This window comes from Somniosus microcephalus, chromosome 4 (genome assembly GCF_052327205.1).
Source record: "Somniosus microcephalus isolate GS21.2 chromosome 4, FLI_Smic_1.0, whole genome shotgun sequence".
Lineage (NCBI taxonomy): Eukaryota > Metazoa > Chordata > Chondrichthyes > Squaliformes > Somniosidae > Somniosus > Somniosus microcephalus.
The window spans coordinates 317,051,621-317,070,364 of NC_140990.1; the positions used below are offsets into that span (position 1 = coordinate 317,051,621).

The 18,744-nt window shown below is 45.9% G+C and overlaps 1 protein-coding gene across 1 annotated transcript in view; it reads left to right on the forward strand.

The window, feature by feature from the left end:
- The window catches only part of mnx2b (motor neuron and pancreas homeobox 2b), a 52,418-nt gene extending 33,963 nt beyond the window's left edge, over positions 1–18,455 (forward strand). The window contains exons 2-3 of the mRNA XM_085983867.1: positions 13,022–13,182; positions 16,544–18,455. Of these exons, the coding sequence (XP_085839993.1) occupies positions 13,022–13,182; positions 16,544–16,816 (434 nt within the window). The 3' untranslated portion in view covers positions 16,817–18,455. The remainder of the gene's footprint in view (positions 1–13,021; positions 13,183–16,543) is intronic.
- The last annotated feature ends 289 nt before the right edge of the window (positions 18,456–18,744 follow it).

An 18,744-nucleotide genomic window follows, 5' to 3' on the forward strand; every position in this document is an offset into this window, starting at 1 on the left:
CTGCTCAACCTTTCTTCATAAGACAACCCCTTCATCTCCGGAATCAACCTCATGAACCTTCTCTGACCTGTCTCCAATGCAAGTATACTCCTTATAGTGGGCATGTCCGTGCATACGGGATCTGACCGCTATATGGGATGGCCGCTATAACACAACAGCATTAACAAAATAAAAACACATTTTTTTCAAAATCATTTAAAGAAAAAACATTTTGCCCAGTACATTCTCTTTGAATTAAGATCATTTACGAGAGTGAAATAGAATAAACCGATAAAAAGCTACAAGTTAGGGAATGTCCAAATGCACATAAAAGTCTGTAATGTTGGAGGTAGTTTGCAGTGTATGGTACAGAACACAACTTTTTTTTATTTGTTCATGGGATGTGGGCATTGCTGGCAAGACCAGCATTTATTGCCCATCCTTAGTTGCTCTTGAGAAGGTGGTGGTGAGCTGACTTCTTGAACCGCTGCAGTCTGTGTGGTGAAGGTGCTCCCACAGTGCTGTTAGGGAGGGAGTTCCAGGATTTTGACCCAGCGACGATGAAGGAACGGCGATATATTTCCAAGTCAGGATGGTGTGTGACTTGGAGGGGAACTTGGAGGTGGTGGTGTTCCCATCCACCTGCTGCCCTTGTCCTTCTAGGTGGAAGAGGCCGCGGGTTTGGGAGGTGCTGCCGAAGGAGCCTTGGCGAGTTGCTGCAGTGCATCTTGTAGATGGTACACACTGCAGCCACGGTGCGCCGGTGGTGGAGGGAGTGAATGTTTAAGGTGGTGGATGGGGTGCCAATCAAGCGGGCTGTATCGATCAACAGCAGAGGCAGCGATTCCGAAAGCTTTATGTATTAAGAGAAATAGTAACATCTGAACCAATGTGGCACATTCCCAGCTTCAGGGCATAAGAGATAATCCTGCATCAAAATGATGGAACTAAGAATGAAGTCTGCCTCAATAAGCCTTTTACTGTATTACACAGAATGCACAGCAGAGACAGGCCATTCGGCCCAACAGGTCCATGCTGGTGTTTATGCTCCACAAGAGCCTCCTCCCATTTCTGTTTAAAGAAGAAGTTTGATCAGTTAAATGTATTGGTTGAACAGAAATTTTAAAAATCCAGCATCTGCAGGGGCCAGTGTGGTGCAATAAGTTAAGACACTGTTCTTTCACTTCTCGTCCAGAAAGTCTCTTCATAAAGAGACAGTGGGAAGAAATTATTTATTGAATTCAGCAGACAACAACCACTTGCATTTATATAGCACCTTGAACATAGCATTACATAGAATTTACAGAAACAGACCATCCGGCCCAAATGGTCTGTGCCAGTGTTTATGCTCCACATGAGCCTCCTCCCACCCCATTTCATCTCATCCCATCAGCATATATTCTATTCCCCTCTCCCTCACGTGTATGTCTAGCTTCCCCTTAAATGCATCTCTGCTATTCACCTCAACTACACCATGTGGTAGCCAGTTCCACATTCTCACCACTCTCTGGGTGAAGAAACCTTTAACGTAGTAAAACGTGAGTAAACACAGCTGCTTCTGCCCAAAATAAAGGGAGTGCTTAAGACGCTATAACCGTCAACCTTGAAATTGACATTAATGTAAATGGATATTGGTTATCACTTTTTGGTCGATATAAGTGACTGCCCATTTTAAATGTGGATGATTTAAGTGGTGGGGAATGTACTTCACTTTGTGTATTATTTGACGTGACACAAAAATGGTGTTGCACTGATGCACAAATTGCACTCTAGCTGACCCATTGTTCAACATGTGGAAATATCCTCTGTGCTTCATGCCAAAGGCTAGTAACCAAAATCTTGCATGAGCCAGGCTGGAGGGGCTGAATGGCCTACTCCTGTTCCTATGACACGTCGTTCGGTTGTGAAGCAGCAGGAGAGTGTGTAATCTGCAATGTGATGATGCACTCAGCAAGATGATATAGCAAAATCAATTGGTTAATGTTGGGGCGGACGAGCAGAGACACGCCAACACATTTCCGCGGTCACTGTGCATCACAGGGATTTCTGGCTTGGGTCCTAAAAAAAAAGACCCCGAGGCACTGGTTGCTGAATGGGTCTGAGCAGTAATATATCAGCTGCTGCAACAAATCACATGGCCCAGTCATCGTGTCTGCTGCTACAAATTTCTTTTGATCTCTGCTTTAATGAAAGATAAAGTAAAATTTAGAAGGAACTGGATGAAAGAGCTTGTGATGCAAGAGAGGCAGGAAGTCTACTGGAGCAAGCTTGGCATAGCGGCCAATCTTTCTTGGCCCTTTCATATTCCAACGCTGTAGCTGACAGGAGGACAACCTTGGAGCCACCAGCACAATTTAACCCCTACAACCCTCCCAGATCTCTGTGCTTCTGGCTTCTTGAGCAGCCCCGATTTCCATCACTCCACCATTGGCGGCCGTGCCTTCATCTGCCTAGACCCTAAACTCTGGAATTCCCTCCCTAAACCTCTCCACCTCTCGCTCCTCCTTTAAGTCGCTCCTTAAAAGTTACCTCTTTGACCAGGCTTTTGGTCACCTGTCCTAATATCTCCTTATGTGGCTCGGTGTCAAATTTTGTCTGATAATCGCTCCTGTGAAGCGCCTTGGGATGATTTACTACGTTAAAGGTGCTGTATAAATGCAAGTTGTTGTTGCAAGGAGCTGAACACAACCTCAGCAGATGGTCTTTTGGATATCCTTGAGAGGTTGTAATGCCACCGTCTACAACTTAAACAGACTCCTTCGGCACTGCCAATATGCCTGGTGTTGGTATTGATCCCAATTGGTTGAACGTGCCTCCACAGGCCAGCGATGCATATCCTTGATCTTCCTTGACATGCCCAAGCCTTTGGTGTCAGCTGTGGCTCAGTGGGTAGCATTCTCACTCCTCTGAGTCATGAAGGTTGTGGGTTCAAGTTCAGCTCTAGAGACTAGAGCACATATAATCCAGGCCTGACACTCCCAGTGTCAGTACTGAGGGAGTGCTGCATTGCTGGTGGTGCTGTCTTTCAGATGAAATGTTAAACCAAGGCCTGTCTGCCCTTTCAGGTGGAAATTAAAAGATCCCGTGGCACTATTTTGAAGAAGAGCGGGAAGTTCTTCCCGGTGTCCTGGGCCAATACTTATCACTCAACCAACATCACTAAAAAAGATTATCTGGTTATTATCGCATTGCTGTTATGATACAATCCCCACCACTTATATCACCCATGGTTATCGCGAGCAAACATTTATACCTGCTAACTAGCGGTAGCCATTCCCATAGGTATCAATTACAAATTGACAATGTAAAAGCTCTGCTTATTTCGGGTGAACTCAGGTCTTCAAACAGATGTCCAATCAACTCTTCGCACCTCGTTAAAGTGCGACTTGGCTACTTACATTTGCGTCTGTTAATCACCCCCCAGTGCGAGAGAGCCCTTTATAACAACTGAGGTTGCCAGTGCAATGTAAAAATACTCTGGATGCAATCGGCAAAGTCAACTACAGTATAAAGTAACCGATTAGGGTTTTACTGTCCAGCTCACTTAGCGGGAAAGCTGCATTAGCACCAACACACTCAATATAACCAGCGGGGACTATATACAGGGGCTGCTTTCTATTATAACCAGTGACGAATAATATACAGTGACTGTCTAATCTCTGTGACACAGAGTAACCTAGATTTTCTTAAAAATACCACTAGGTTTTCACCAGGAGTGGAAAATAAAAATAAAAATAGAACTTGCATTTTCATAACGCCTTTCATGACCTCAGGACGTCCCAAAGCGCTTTACCGCCAATGAAGTACTTTTTGAAGTGTAGTCACTGTTGTAATGTAGGAAACGCGGCAGCCAATTTGCACACAGCAAGCTCCCACAAGCAGCAATGTGATAAATGATCGGATCATCTGTTTTCTCGCGATGTTGGTTGAAGGATAAATATTGGCCCAGGACACCGGGGATAACTCCCCTGCTCTTCTTTGAAATAGCAACCGTGGGATGTTTTCCATCCACCCGAGAGGGCAGACGGGGCCTCGGTTTAACGTCTCATCCGAAAGACGGCACCTCCGACAGTGCTGCGCTCCCTCGGTATTGTGCTGGGAGTGTCAGCCTGGATTATGTGTGCAAGTCTCTGGAGTGGGGACTTGAACTCACAGCCTTCTGACTTTAGAGGTCCGTTTGCCACAGCTGAGACGATAAGGATACTACAGGTGCAGGTGGTGGACTTTCCTCAATCGCACGCCAGTTATGTTTTTGGGTCCTTTTGCCTTTTAGATATTTTTAGCGTCTGTGTTTCAGATTACTCTTGTAGGTGAACCCTCTCTCCCAACATCTTCAGAAGTGTTTTCACTTGCCCTCACATCTAGGTACGATTCATCGTGTATCTGGGATAATACATAGATACATAGATACATAGAAGATAGGAGCAGGAGTAGGCCATTCGGCCCTTCGAGCCTGCTCCACCATTCAATGAGATCATGGCTGATCATCCAAATTCAGTACCCTGTCCCTGCCTTCTCTCCATATCCCTTGATCCCTTTAGCCTTAACAAATATATCCAACTCCTTCTTGAATATACTTAATGAACTGGCCTCCACCGCCCTCTGTGGCAGAGAATTCCACAGGTTCACCACTCTCTGGGTGAAGAAATTCCTCCTCATTTCAGTCCTAAATGGCTCACCCCTTATCCTTAGACGATGACCCCTGGGTCTGGACTCCCCGGCCATCAGAAACATCCTTCCTGCATCTAGTCTGTCCAGGCCTGACAGAATTTTATAGGTTTCGATGAGATCCCCTCTCAATCTTCTAAACTCCAGTGAGTATAAGCCCAATCGATACAATCTCTCCTCATACGTCATTCCTGCCATCCCAGGTATCAGCCTGGTGAATCTTCGCTGCACTCCTTCCATGGCAAGAACGTACTTCCTCAGGTAAGGCGACCAAAACTGCACACAATACTGAAGGTGTGGTCTCACCAAGGCCCTGTACAACTGCAGCAAGACATCCTTGTTCTTGTACTCGAACCCTCTTGCTACGAAGGCCAACATACCATTTGCCTTCTTAACCGCCTGCTGCACCTGCATGCTTACCTTCAGCGACTGGTGTACAAGAACACCCAGGTCTCTTTGCACTTCCCCTTCTCCCAATCTATTACCATTCAAATAATAATCTGCCTTCCTGTTTTTGCCACCAAAGTGGATAACCTCACATTTATCCACATTATAGTGCATTTGCCATGTTTCTGCCCAATCACCCAACCTGTCCAAATCGTGCTGGAGTTTCACGACATCCTCCTCACAGCATACCCTCCCCCCCAGCTTTGTGTCATCTGCAAATTTGGAGATATTACATCCAATTCCATCGTCCAGATCATTAATATATATTGTGAACAGCTGGTGTCCTAGGACTGATCCTTGCGGTACCCCACTAGTCACTGCCTGCCACTCGGAAAATGACCCGTTTATTCCAACTCTTTGCTTTCTGTCCGCCAACCAGTTCTCTATCCAAGTCAATACCTTGCCCCCAATCCCATGTGCCTTAATTTTGCACGCTAATCTCTTATGCGGGACCTTATCGAAAGCCTTCTGAAAGTCCAAATACACCACATCCACTGGTTCTCCCTTATCTATTTTACCAGTTACATCCTCAAAAAATTCCAGTAGATTAGTCAAGCATGATTTACCTTTTGTAAATCCATGTTGACTTTGTCCGATCCAGTCACTGCTTTCCAAGTGCTCTGCTATTACATCTTTTATAATGGACTGTAGCATTTTCCCCACTACCGATGTCAAGCTTACCGGTCTATAATTCCCCGCCTTTTCTCTACCACCTTTTTTGAATAGTGGGGTAACATTAACTACCTGCCAATCCATGGGTACCGTTCCAGAGTCTATCGAGTTCTGGAAGATGACCAGCAATGCATCTACTATTTCTAGGGCCACTTCCTTAAATACCCTGGGATGTAGATTATCAGGCCCTGGGGATTTATCGGCCTTCAGTCCCATCAATTTTCCTAACACCATTTCCCTACAAATACTGATTTCTTTCAGTTCCACCCTTTCATCAGACCCTATGTTCCCCGGCATCTCTGGGAGGTTATTTGTGTCCTCCTTTGTGAAGACAGAACCAAAATATGTATTTAGTTGGTCTGCCATTTCTTTGTTCCCCATTATAAATTCCCCCAATTCTGACTGCAAGGGACCTACGCTTGACTTCACCAATCTTTTTCTCTTCACATATCTATAAAAGCTTTTACAGTCAGTTTTTATGTTCTCTGCAAGCTTACTCTCATATTCTATTTTCCCTTTCTTAATTAATCCCTTTGTCCTTCGTTGTTGAATCCTAAACTGCTCCCAATCCTCATGATTATTGCTTTTTCTGGCCAATTGATATGCCCTCTCCTTGGACCTTATGCTATCCCTAATTTCCCTTGTTAGCCACTGTTGGGTCACCTTTTTTGTTTTATTTTTATGCCAAACTGGGATGAACAAATTCTGTAGTTCATCCATTCGGTCTTTGAATGTTTGCCATTGCCTATCCACCGTCAACCCTTTGAGTGCCATTCCCCGATCAATCCTACCCAACTCGCTCCTCAGACCATCATAGTTTCCTTTATTTAAATTGAGGACCCTAGTCTCCGAGTCAACTACTTCATTCTCCATCTTAATGAAGAATTCGATCATATTATGATCGCTCCGACCCAAGGGGCCTCTTACAACAAGATTGCTAATTAATCCTTTCTCATTACATAGTACCCAGTCTAAGATGGCCTGATCTCTGGTTGGTTCCTCGACATATTGGTCCAGGAAACCATCCCGTAAACACTCCAGGAATTCCTCCTTCACAGTATTGTTACTCATTTGGTTGGCCCAATCTATATGTAGATTAAAGTCACCCATGATGACTGCTGTGCCCTTATTGCACGCTTCTTTAATTTCTCTTTTAATGCCATCCCCAACCTCCGCCTTACTGTTTGGAGGTCTATAAACCACTCCCACTAACTTTTTTTTCCCCTTAGTATTTCTCAATTCTACCCATACAGATTCCACCTCATCAGAGCTAATATCCTTCATTACAATTGTGTTAATCCCTTCTTTAACCAGTAATGCTACCCCACCTCCCTTTCCTTTTTGCCTATCTTTCCTGAATATCGAATACCCCTGGATGTTGAGTTCCCAGTCCTGGCCTTCCTTGAGCCACGTTTCCGTAATCCCAACCAAATCGTATTTGTTTACTTCTATTTGCGCAGCCAATTCATCCACCTTATTACAAATGCTCCTCGCATTAAGACACAAAGCCTTCAGGCTTGTTTTTTTAACGTTCTTAGACCTATTAGAATTATTATTTACTGTGGCCATGTTTGATTTAAACCGTTGATTTCTCTGACTGCCACTTTTGTTTTTCTCCTTCCTATCTTTTGCTTTTATCCTTGTTTCCCTTTCCTCTGTCTCACTGCTCAGGTTCCCAACCCCCTGCCATTTTAGTTTAAACCCTCCCCCACAGCACTAGCAAACACTCCCCCTAGGACATTGGTTCCAGCCCTGCCCAGGTGCAAACCGTCTGCTTTGAACTGGTCCCACCTCCCCCAGAACCGGTTCCAATGTCCCAGGAACTTGAATCCCTCCCCCTGGCACCATTCCTCTAGCCACGTATTCATCTGAAGTATCCTTCTATTTCTACTCTGACTAGCATGTGGCACTGGTCGCAATCCTGAGATTACTACCTTTGAGGTCCTGTTTTTTAATTTATCTCCTAACTCCCTATACTCCGCTTTTAGGACCTCATCCCGCTTTTTACCTATATCGTTGGTGCCTATATGCACCACGACAACTGGCTGTTCACCCTCCCCTTCCAAGATGTTCTGGAGTCGCTCGGAGACATCCTTGACCCTTGCACCAGGGAGGCAACACACCATCCTGGAGTCTCGTTTGCGGCCAATAATGAACAGTAAAACTTCTTTAAGATTATTTCAGCCTCAGGTTCTATCCCACGCCTTCAGTGGATCTTCCGTAGAGAGTTACATTAACCCTGGAACTTATTTTAGGCTTTAAATACCAAACACATTTATGAAACAGTAAATGAACAAATAGGCAAGACTGAAGCCATTGTCTTCAGTCCGCACCAGAAACTCTGTATGTCCTCGCCACTGATTCCATCCCCCTCCACAGCCACTGTCTCAGGCTTGACCAGACTGTTTGCAATCCCGGAATGCAGTTGATCCCAGGCTAAGCTTCCGACCCTCCCCCCCCCACCCATATCCTCCCCATCTCAAAGGCTACCTACTCACCTACTTCTACCCTGTGACGTAATAAAACTCACTACACACTTGGTTTGAGCATAAAGCAAGGCTTTAATCAACTTGTTTCAGAACATGGAAGTCTAATTGTACTTCACTAGCTCCTTGTCTTACAAAATGTCCCTGGTAAGCTGGGGCCCACGCCCGAGCATTTATACTCCTTGGACGGCGCCACCAGTTGGCCGTCCAGCGTTATTTCATAAGTAGTTTCTTGATGATGAGATTTATAACACCATCAATATCGTGAAGGGTTTTGATAGAGTAAATGAAGAGAAACTGTTTCCAGTGGCAGAAGGGTCAGTGACCAGAGGGCACAGATTTAAGGTGATTGGCAAAAGAACCAGCGGCGACATGAGGAAAACATTTTTTACGCAGTGTGTTTTTTATGATCTGGAATGTGCTGCCTGAAAGGGCGGTGGAAGCAGATTCAATAGTAACTTTCAAAAGGGAATTGGATAAATATTTGAAATGGAAAAATTTGCAGGGCTCTGGGGAAAGAGCAGAGGGGAGTGGGACTAATTGGAGAGCTCTTTCAAAGAGCCGGCACAGGCACGATGGGCCGAATGGCCTCCTGTTCTGTATCATTCTATGATTCTATGATAGCTTCATGGTTAGAAAGAAAGACATACCATTTATATCGTGCCTTTCACGTCCACAGCACACCCCAATGCGCTTCACAGCAAATGGCGCACTATTGAAGTGCTGTCATTGTCGTAATGTAAGGAAACACGGCAGTCAATTTGCGCACAGCAAAATCCCACTAACAGTAATGAGATAAATGACCTGTTGATCTGTTTTTGGTGGTGTTGGTTGGATAAATGTTGGCCAGGACACCGAGGCGAACTCCTCTGCTCTTCTTTGAATAGTGCCGTGGGATCATTTATGTCCACCTGAACAGGTAGATGGGGGGTCTATATTTACAGAGATTGTTAAAACTATGCTAGCTCCTCATAGAATTGAAAATAATAAATAATTCTAGTGCTAAACTATGGCTATAATTATATATATTTTTTTTAACATGGTCGTGTTTTTAATCCTTCACAAACCCTACAAGTGGTCTGGTTTAATCTTAGTCTCTTTCGTGGTTCCAATACCTCTCGATAACCTCTCCCCAAATGCCACAAATCAATCTCATCGATTTTGCAAAGTGCCAGCTGATACATATCGCTGAAAATAGTAACCGAGCAAAGCAGTTATTAAAAAAAATGTCTGTTAAACAGCTGCCAACTAGACATATATTGGAACAAATTGTCCTGTACATCCCCCTGCACCCTTCGCTCCACCATTGGCAGCCAGTGTCTCAGTGGCTTGACCCCTATGTTCCTCCTTTCCACATCCCTACTCTCCTTTAAGAACCTCCTTAAAGCCCCACCTCTTTCACCAAGCCTTTGGTCAGTCTTCCTCATCTATCCTTCTTTGCTCAAGCGTCCATTTGTCCTTATGCCTCTGTGGAGTGCCTTGGGACATAAAAAGGCCTATTTAAATGCTTGCTGCTGTTGTCGTTGACACGTTTGTGTTCCAGTTGAGTGGCCCGGATCCACCCTCATGCACAGTGACCTGCTTAAACAGTCATTGGAAGATTTTATGCGGTTAAGCTGGGACACCATCTCCGTGGGTGAAGCTGGTTTTTAAACATCATTTGCGCTACGACATAAATGAAGGCGCCAATATCAACCTAAAACTTAGATTAAAATGTTTCAAAGACTTGAGCACAAAATCCAGACTGACACTCCCAATGCAGTATTGAGGGAGTGCTGCACTGTCAGAGGTGCCATCTTTCAGATGAGATTTTAAACCAAGGTTTTGTCTGCCCTCTCAGGTGAATGTAAAAGATTCCATGGCACTATTCCAATGTCCCGGCCAATATTTATCCCTCAACCACCATCACTAAAACAGGTTCTCTGGTCATTATCACATTGCTGTTTGTGGGGGCTTGCTGTGCGCCGCTTGGCTGCCGCATTTCCTACATTACAACAGTGACAACACTGCAAAAGTACCTCATTGGATATCGAGCGCTTTGGGATATCCTGAGGTCATGAAAGGCGCTGTATAAATGCAAGGCATTCTTTTTAATCTCTCTGTGAGACACGGTTATGTGTAATTTATTCCCCCTAGCACTGTACGTCTCGACATTTGCCCTAAACTCGCCCAGCTACCTCTAACCGTAGATTATAATTTTGTTCCTATAGATCCACTAACACTCGCTGCCAGTAAACACCCATGAGATTACCAATTTGTGCTGGTTTGTGGTGTTGTACACAGAAATTACTGTGGTCTATCGCCATGCCCAGCAACATATGGTTTCTTTAAGAGGCAGAGAGAGAGAGAGAGAGAGAGAGAGAGGAACCTCTCCTTCACACATGCCACCTGCTACAGTGGACCCAGCACCCAGTGGTGCTCAGATGAGGAATATCTATTTAATTTAATGATCCCTGCATTGTTGCTTATCAACCAATTCTTTTTTTTTTATATGCCTCTTTTCTTGTAGATTCCTCACTGCTGGTTTCCTACGCACTAATCCTTTCTGTCTCCCCGCTCTCTGAGATCCATTTTTTTCTTACAGAGCTTGACAGGGTAGATGCAGGGAGGATGTTTCCCCCTGGCTGGGGAGTCTAGAACCAGGGGTCACAGTCTCAGAATAAGGGGTCGGCCATTTAGGACTGAGATGAGGAGAAATTTCTTCACTCAGAGGGTGGGAGGAGGCTCTTGTGGAGCATAAATGGGCCGAGGGGCCTGTTTCTGTGCTGTAAATTCTATGTAATTGTTTACACAGAGCTTCTGTAACAGTTGAAATGAGTTTCCTGAACGACATTTGAGGGCAGGAGATTGGATTAATTATAGACCCAGTAATGGGAGATTGCTTTTTGGTATTTTGGAAGGATGAGACCAAATGGGGCAAAGAACATTTTCCAGCCAACATCTCTTGTGATTTTCGTCGCACAAACATTCTAAATGCACCAGCAATTAAAAGTTAGCCCTTAACATGAGCTCCAGCTTTTCCATATCCAAACCACACAAGACACCATAAAATCCATCTTTTTTTTGAAAAAAAAACCTCTCTTTCAAATTTACACCAAATCAATATTTTCTCTTCAATTTTATTTCCCCAGTTCCTTAAAGGCACGGACTCATGCAAGGGGTTGCAGTTCCCCAAAAGCTGGCTGCTTTCTGGTAACTCGCCCAAGTGGCCGTTGGCTATTCAACCGTGGGTGGCATCACACCAGACCTCTAGGGGGAACCCTAGCTGATATTTTTTTTTCATCCTCTCCCTAGTGCAGGTTAATTGAACCACCCCAACCACCAGCCTAGCTGGTCTGTAGGGTCCAGCTACTCATCATTTAGCACTGTGCTCACCAACTGAACATATGCCTTACACAGAATACAATCGGACCCGACAGTTAGCAGGCGATAATCCCGTGGGTTTCCCTCTTTCCTTTAAATAGGCCACTTCCGAGGGCAATTAAGCATCAAGCACATTGGTGCTGTGAGTCTGGAGTCACATGGAGGCCAGACCGGCAGGTTTCCTTCCCTAAAGGACATTAGTGAGCCAGATGGGTTTTAGTACAAACTTTTGGACAGCTTCATGGTCACTTTTACTGTCTTTTAAAAAAAATTGAATTCAAATTGTCATGGTTGGGTTTGAGTAGGATTATTCATCCAGACCTCTGGATTGCTGGTCCAGTAACATAACCACTACGCTACCGTCCCCGACACATTATACTGTCAGCATACGATTGTGCACAGTCAGCAGCCCGCTGTACAGACCCAAGCTAAGCTGCTGTTGATGTTGTTCTTTCTTTGTCCATTTTCTTTATCACAGGTGTCAGCCGTGGCTCAGTGCGCAGTACACTCGCCTCCGAGTCAGCAGGTTGTGGGTCCGAGCCCCACTCCAGAGGCTTGAGCACAAAAATCTAGGCTGACACTCCCAGTGCAGTAACTGAGGGAGCGCCGCACTGTGGGAGGTAACGCCTTTCAGATGAGACATTAAACCCAGGCTTCGTCTGCTCTCTCAGATGGATGTAAAAGATTCCATGGCACTCTTTTGAAGAAGAGCAGGGGAGTTATCCTCGGTGTCCTGGGGTCAATATTTATCCCTCAATCAACATCACAGAAACAGATTATCTGGTCATTATCTCATTGCTGTTTGTGGGAGCTTGCTGTGCGCAAATTGGCTGCTGCATTTCCCACATTACAACAGTGACTACACTTCAAAAAGTACTTCATTGACTGTGGTCGTGAAAGGCGCTATATAAATGCAAGTCCTTTCTTTTGAGCAGCACTCTAGAGGTTTGAGCACAAAATCCAGGCCGACACTCCCAATGCAGTACTGAGGGAGTGCTGCACTGTCGGAGGTGCTGTCTTTTGGATGAGACATTAAACCGAGGCCCCGTCTGCTTTCTAAGGTGGATGTAAAAGATCCCACGGCACTATTTTGAAGGAGAGCAGGGGAGTTCTCCCCGGTGTCCTGGGGCCAACATTGATCCCTCAACCAACCTCACTAAAACAGATTATCTGGTCATTATCACATTGCTGTTTGTGGGAGCTTGCTGTGCGCAAATTGGCTGCCGCGTTTCCCACATTACAACAGTGACTACACTTCAAAATAGTACTTCATTGGCTGTAAAGCGCTTTGGGATGCCCGGTGGTTGTGAAAGGCGCTATTACAATGCAAGTCTTTCTTTATTTCTACAATCCGGCACGATGAATAATTTTTGCTTGTCTGTTTTTTGTTCCTCCTGGTTTTCCAGCTCAGCCTCAGTCGGGACTGATGGGGAAATGCCGCCGGCCTCGGACCGCCTTCACCAGCCAACAACTGCTGGAGCTGGAGAACCAGTTCAAGCTCAACAAGTACCTGTCCAGGCCAAAGCGCTTCGAGGTGGCCACGTCCCTCATGCTGACCGAAACCCAGGTAAGGAGGCAATCGGGGAACCTCACAGCACAGAAGGCGGCCATTCGACCCATCGTGCCTGTGCCGGCTCTTTTGAAAGAGCCGTCCAATCAGCCCCCACTGCCCCCCCACCCTCCCCGCAACGCGCAGCCACCCAGGGCTCTTGAGCTCCCGTGCAGACGGTGAGCTGGCTTTTAAACTGAACAAACCGCGCATGCGCGGAATTTTGAATGGGCCGCACATCCCGTAAAAGCTGCCGCGTGACCCTAAAAACATTACAGGAAACATTGCTCTCCTGCTCTTTCCCCAGAGCCCTGCAATTTCTCCTCTTCAAGTATTTATCCAATTCCCTTTTGAAAGTCACTATTGAATCTGCTTCCACCGCCCTTTCAGGCAGCGCATTCCAGATCACAACAACTCGCTGCGTAACCAAACTTTTTAACTCATCTCACCTCTGGTTCTTAAATCTGTGTCCTCTGGTTACCGACCCTCCTGCCAGTGGAAACAGTTTCTCCCTGTCTACTCCATCAAAACCCTTCATGATTTTGAACGCCTCTATTAAATCTCCCCTTGACCTTCCCTGCTCAAAGGAGAACAACCCCAGCTTCTCCAGTCTCTCCAGGTAACTGAAGTCCCTCATCCCCTGGTACCATTCTCGTAATCCTCCTCTGCACCTTCTCCAAGGCCTGGACATCCTTCCTAAAGTGTAGTGCCCAGAATTATACACAATACTCCAGCTGGGATCTAATCAATGATTTATAATGGTTTAGTATAACTTCCTTGCTTTTGTACTCTATGGGCTGGATTTTGTCAATGGGGACGTGATGGAGGCGGGACTCCCACTTTTTGGGTTGTAGTCCCGCCTCCATCGACTTGTGGCCAACCCACACTATTTTCCCTTGATTGACCTTGTTAAGCCCGCCCAGCGGGCTCAGCAGGTCAATTAAGGGACATCTGGTTACTGGTGACGTCAGTGATTGACATTTCATCTGTCAAGAGCTTTTGACAGATGAAAAATCAGCGTTTGACAGCTCTGTGAAGCTGTCAAACACTGACAATCTGTCTTCTAACTTGAGTCCTTCTACTCAGACTCAGTTAGAGAGCTCTCCAGACCAGAAAGCAGAGGCTGCAGCTTTTGACAGTCCAGCGGCCATTCTGCTTTCTGTGCCGGTGAGCTGAGGGACTCCCGAGAACTGAAGGAAGGAAGCCCGCAGGAGAAAGTAAAGGTAAGTAAAACTTTTAAAACACTTTACACTTACCTCACACACTTACCTCTGCACACATGCACCCATCACTCACCTGCACAATGGACATCTCGACCCCTCCAACCCCTTCAGACCGACGGTCCGCCTCGCTAACTTGGCGTGGTTCGGAGCCGTCGGGAAGCCCACACTTCAGGGCTAAAAATAGGGATTAGGCAAAAAACTGCCTGTTAACAGGCAGTTAATTGGCACTAATCCCCTTCCCGCCTCGGGGAGGCGGCTCCCAGCACAGGTCGGGTACCCGCCTCCTGGGACATTGGCATGGATGCGGGTTGGGGGCGGGATGGGTTCGTGCCCCCCGATTCTGCAATTTTCCCACCACTCCCGCCTCCAAACCCACCTCCTCGGGGCTTGGAAATTCGAGCCCTATGGCTCTATTTATACGAACATACGAATTAGGAGCAGGAGTCGGCCACTCGGCCCCTCGAGCCTGCTCCGCCATTCAATAAGATCACGGCTGATCCAATTACACCACATTCCCGCCTACCCCCAATAACCTATACGAACATAAAGCCCAGGATCCCGTTTGCTTTTTAAACAGCCTTCTCAACTTGACCTTCCACCTTCAAAGGTTTGTGTACAAACACCTCCAGGTCTCTCTGTTCCTGCACCCTCTTTAAAATTGTACCATTTGGTTTATATTGCCAACGAGGAGAAAGATTGCAAGCTCCTTTCTGGGACCCAGGTTGGGTGGCCACAGATCCAAAATAAAACGGTCAGGAGACTAGCATAGGGGGCCAAGCCACATCCCCGAATGTTTTAATCATTCTCCAAATTCTGGCATTGCCCTTGTTGGCTCCCCTACCGCCTCCAGCAATTTTATAGTGATTACATTCCGTTAACGTGTCAGTTATACTAAGAAAGAGAGAACTTACACTTCTTCAGGGTCTTTCACGACCTCAGGATGTCCCAAAGCACTTTACAGCCAATGAAGTACTTTTTGAAGTGCAGGAAATGCGGCAGCCAATTTGCGCACAGCAAGCTCCCGCAAACAGCAATGTGATAATGACCAGAATCCAGGCTGACACTCCCGGTGTAGTACTGAGGGAGTGCTGCACTGTCGGCGGTGCCGCCTTTCAGATGAAGCATTAAACCGCGCACGGCCCCCGTCTGCCCTCTCAGGTGGCATAAAAGAATCCACGGCACTATTTCGAAAAAGAGCAGGAGAATTCAATCATAGAAAAACACTGGAAAAACTCAGCAGGCCAGGGCAGCATCCGTAGAGAGAGAAACAAGAGTTAACGTTTCAGGTCGATGACCCTTCGTCAGACGAAAGATCATCGACCTGAAATGTTAACTCTGTTTCTCTCTCCACGGATGCTGCCCTGGCCTGCTGAGTTTTTCCAGCGTTTTCTGTCGTTATTTCGGATTTCCAGCATCCGCAGTATTTTGCTATCGTAGGAGAATTCAACCAGCAGCACTAAAACACAGATGATCTGGTCATTATCACACTGCTGTTGGTGGGAGCTTGCTGTGCGCAAATTGCCTGCCACGTTTCCCACATTATAACAGTGACTACTGAATGGCGGAGCAGGCTCGAAGGGCCGAGTGGCCTACTCCTGCTCCTAATTCGTATGTATGTTCGTATAAATAGAGGCATAGAGTACAAAAGCAAGGAAGTTATACTAAACCTTTATAAATCATTGGTTAGAGCCCAGCTAGAGTATTGTGTATAATTCTGGGCGGGCTTAACAAGGTCAATCAAGGGAAAATAGCATGGGTTGGCCACAAGTCGATGGAGGCGGGACTACAACCCCGAACGTGGGAGTCCCGCCTCCGTCACGTCCCCATTGACAAAATCCAGCCCATAGAGTACAAAAGCAAGGAAGTTATACTAAACCATTATAAATCATTGATTAGATCCCAGCTGGAGTATTGTGTATAATTCTGGGCACATATTTATAATTTACCTTTTACCTACAAATAAAATAAGCTAGCAGAAGAAACATTTTAATACATATGGTGTATTTTTCAAAAAAAGTACTTCATTGGCTGTAAAGCGCTTTGGGGACGTCCTGAGGTTGTGAAAGGCGCTATAGAGATGCAAGTCCTTTCTTTTTAGTCTCAGAAGAAAACACACCGGCTCATAAGACTTTTTTTTTGTGGTAAATCTCACTCAGGTGAAGATTTGGTTCCAGAACCGAAGGATGAAGTGGAAGCGGAGCCGGAAAGCCAAGGAGCAGGCGGCGCAGGAGGCGGAGAAGCAGCGAGCCGGGAAGTACTCGGACAAAGCGGGAGGGGGCGAGAGCAGGTCGGAGTCGGAGAGCGTGGATTTCAACAACCACACCACAAACTTTCTCCAGCGCAGCACAGAGCTGGGCTACACCTCCAACAGCTCCTGCTCGGAAGACGAAGTGACGCGGAAGGAGGTGAAAATCGCGTCGGCTTTGTGAACCGGGCGCAACTTTCCAACAAAACTTTTTTCTTTTTTGGGTCTCGAAAAGTTGCACTCCTCCGCGACGCTGGGTCCTAGTGCCTGCCTCGTTTGTCTAACTCCCTCCTCCCCCTCCTGTCTCCATCCAGCAAAAGTCCTGAGATAATAATTCTATTAATTTCGCAAGGGGAGGAGATCAAAGACTTACGAGACTTCTACAAAAAAAACCCCGAACAAACGAAAAATATTAAAAGAGGCAGCACTGGACTTGCTCGGCACTTGAAGATTATATTGTACCGAAACTGTTAATTTAATTTATTTTTTATTTTTGTCATATTTAATGTGAATTATTCTTATATATATTTTGGAAAGCAATCTCTGGGTCCACAAAAAGGCTGCTCGTTCGAAGACTCGAAAGGACAGAACGCAAGAGTGTAAAATAATGAACAAAACATAAAAGAGATGGGACACTTTGAGAGTGAAGCGACATCTTGAAAGGAGAAAAAATAGACGATTTCAAAGACTTTGCAATGTGTTTTTTTAATTTATTCAAATACTGTGAACTTTAAATGTTATGTGGCTCTACATTTCTCCAATTCTGCTTTACATCATTCTGCATTCAGAAAAAAAATACTGGCAGATGTTACGTGAGTGCGTGCTCGCAAGTATGCGTGGGTGTGAGCGCGCGTGTGTGTGTGCACAGAAGGAGGCCATTCGGCCCATCATGTCTGTGCTGGTTAACAAAGAGCCATCCACCCTAATCCCACTTTCCAGCTCTTGGTCCGTAGCCCTGTAGGTTACGGCACTTCAAGTGCACATCCAAGTATTTTTTAAATGTGATGAGGGTTTCTGCCTCTACCACCCTTTCAGGCAGTGAGTTCCAGACCCCCACCACCCACTGGGTGAACAAATGTTCTCCTCAACTCCCCTCTAAACCTCCAACCAATTACTTTAAATCTCTGCCCCCTGGTTATTGACCTCTCTGCTAAGGGAAATGGGTCCTTCCTATCCACTCTATCCAGGCCCCTCAATTTTATACACCTCAGTTTAATCTCCCCTCAGCCTCCTCTGTTCCAAAGAAAACAACCCCAGCCTATCCGATCTTTCCTCATAGCTAAAATTCTCCAGTCCTGGTGAGCGTGCATGTGAGTGTGCATACAAGTGTGTGAGTGTGCATACAAGTGTGTGCGTGTGAGTGTGTGTACAAGTGTGTGCATGTGAGTGTGCGTACAAGTGTGTGCGTGAGTGTGTGTACAAGTGTGTGCGTGTGAGTATGCATACAAGTGTGAGTGTGCGTACAAGTGTGTGAGTGCGTGCGTGTACATGCACAAATGTGTACATCTGTGGGTGTGGGTGTCTATTTTGGAAGCTGTGTAATGGGTAAGGGTATCAGTGCTTCGGAGGTCTTGACAGTAGAACAATAGTCTCCTTCACTGTCTGGACTGAGTCTACCACACTCCCTCTGTGGAGCAGCAAATATACAGTGACTGTCTGTCTGCCTGGGGGCTTCTTGTCTTTGACATCTGTCTCTGGATTCTTGTCCGTGGTGTCCCGATCTTTGTACAAACCAAATGCTTGCCACGCTTTTAAATGTGAATATTAAACAGTATCATGTTCTGTACAACAAGATAATGTGGTTTAAAAGGCAGCTTCACTTCCCCATGTGTCTGGTCATTTCTGAAACATATACACATAGGAACTCATGGAGGCCATTCGGCCCCTTGAGCCTGTTCTGCCTTTCTGTTAGATCAAGGCGGATCAGTACCGCAATTCCATTTACCCATCTTTGCTCCGTATCTCTTGATGCCCTTACCCAACAAAAATCTATTGATCTCAGTCTTGGAAAATTTCAAATGATCCTCAGCATCCACAGTCTCTTGGGGGAAAGAGATCCAGATTTCTACGAACCTTTGTGTGAAAAATGGCTTTCTGATTTCACTCCTGAAT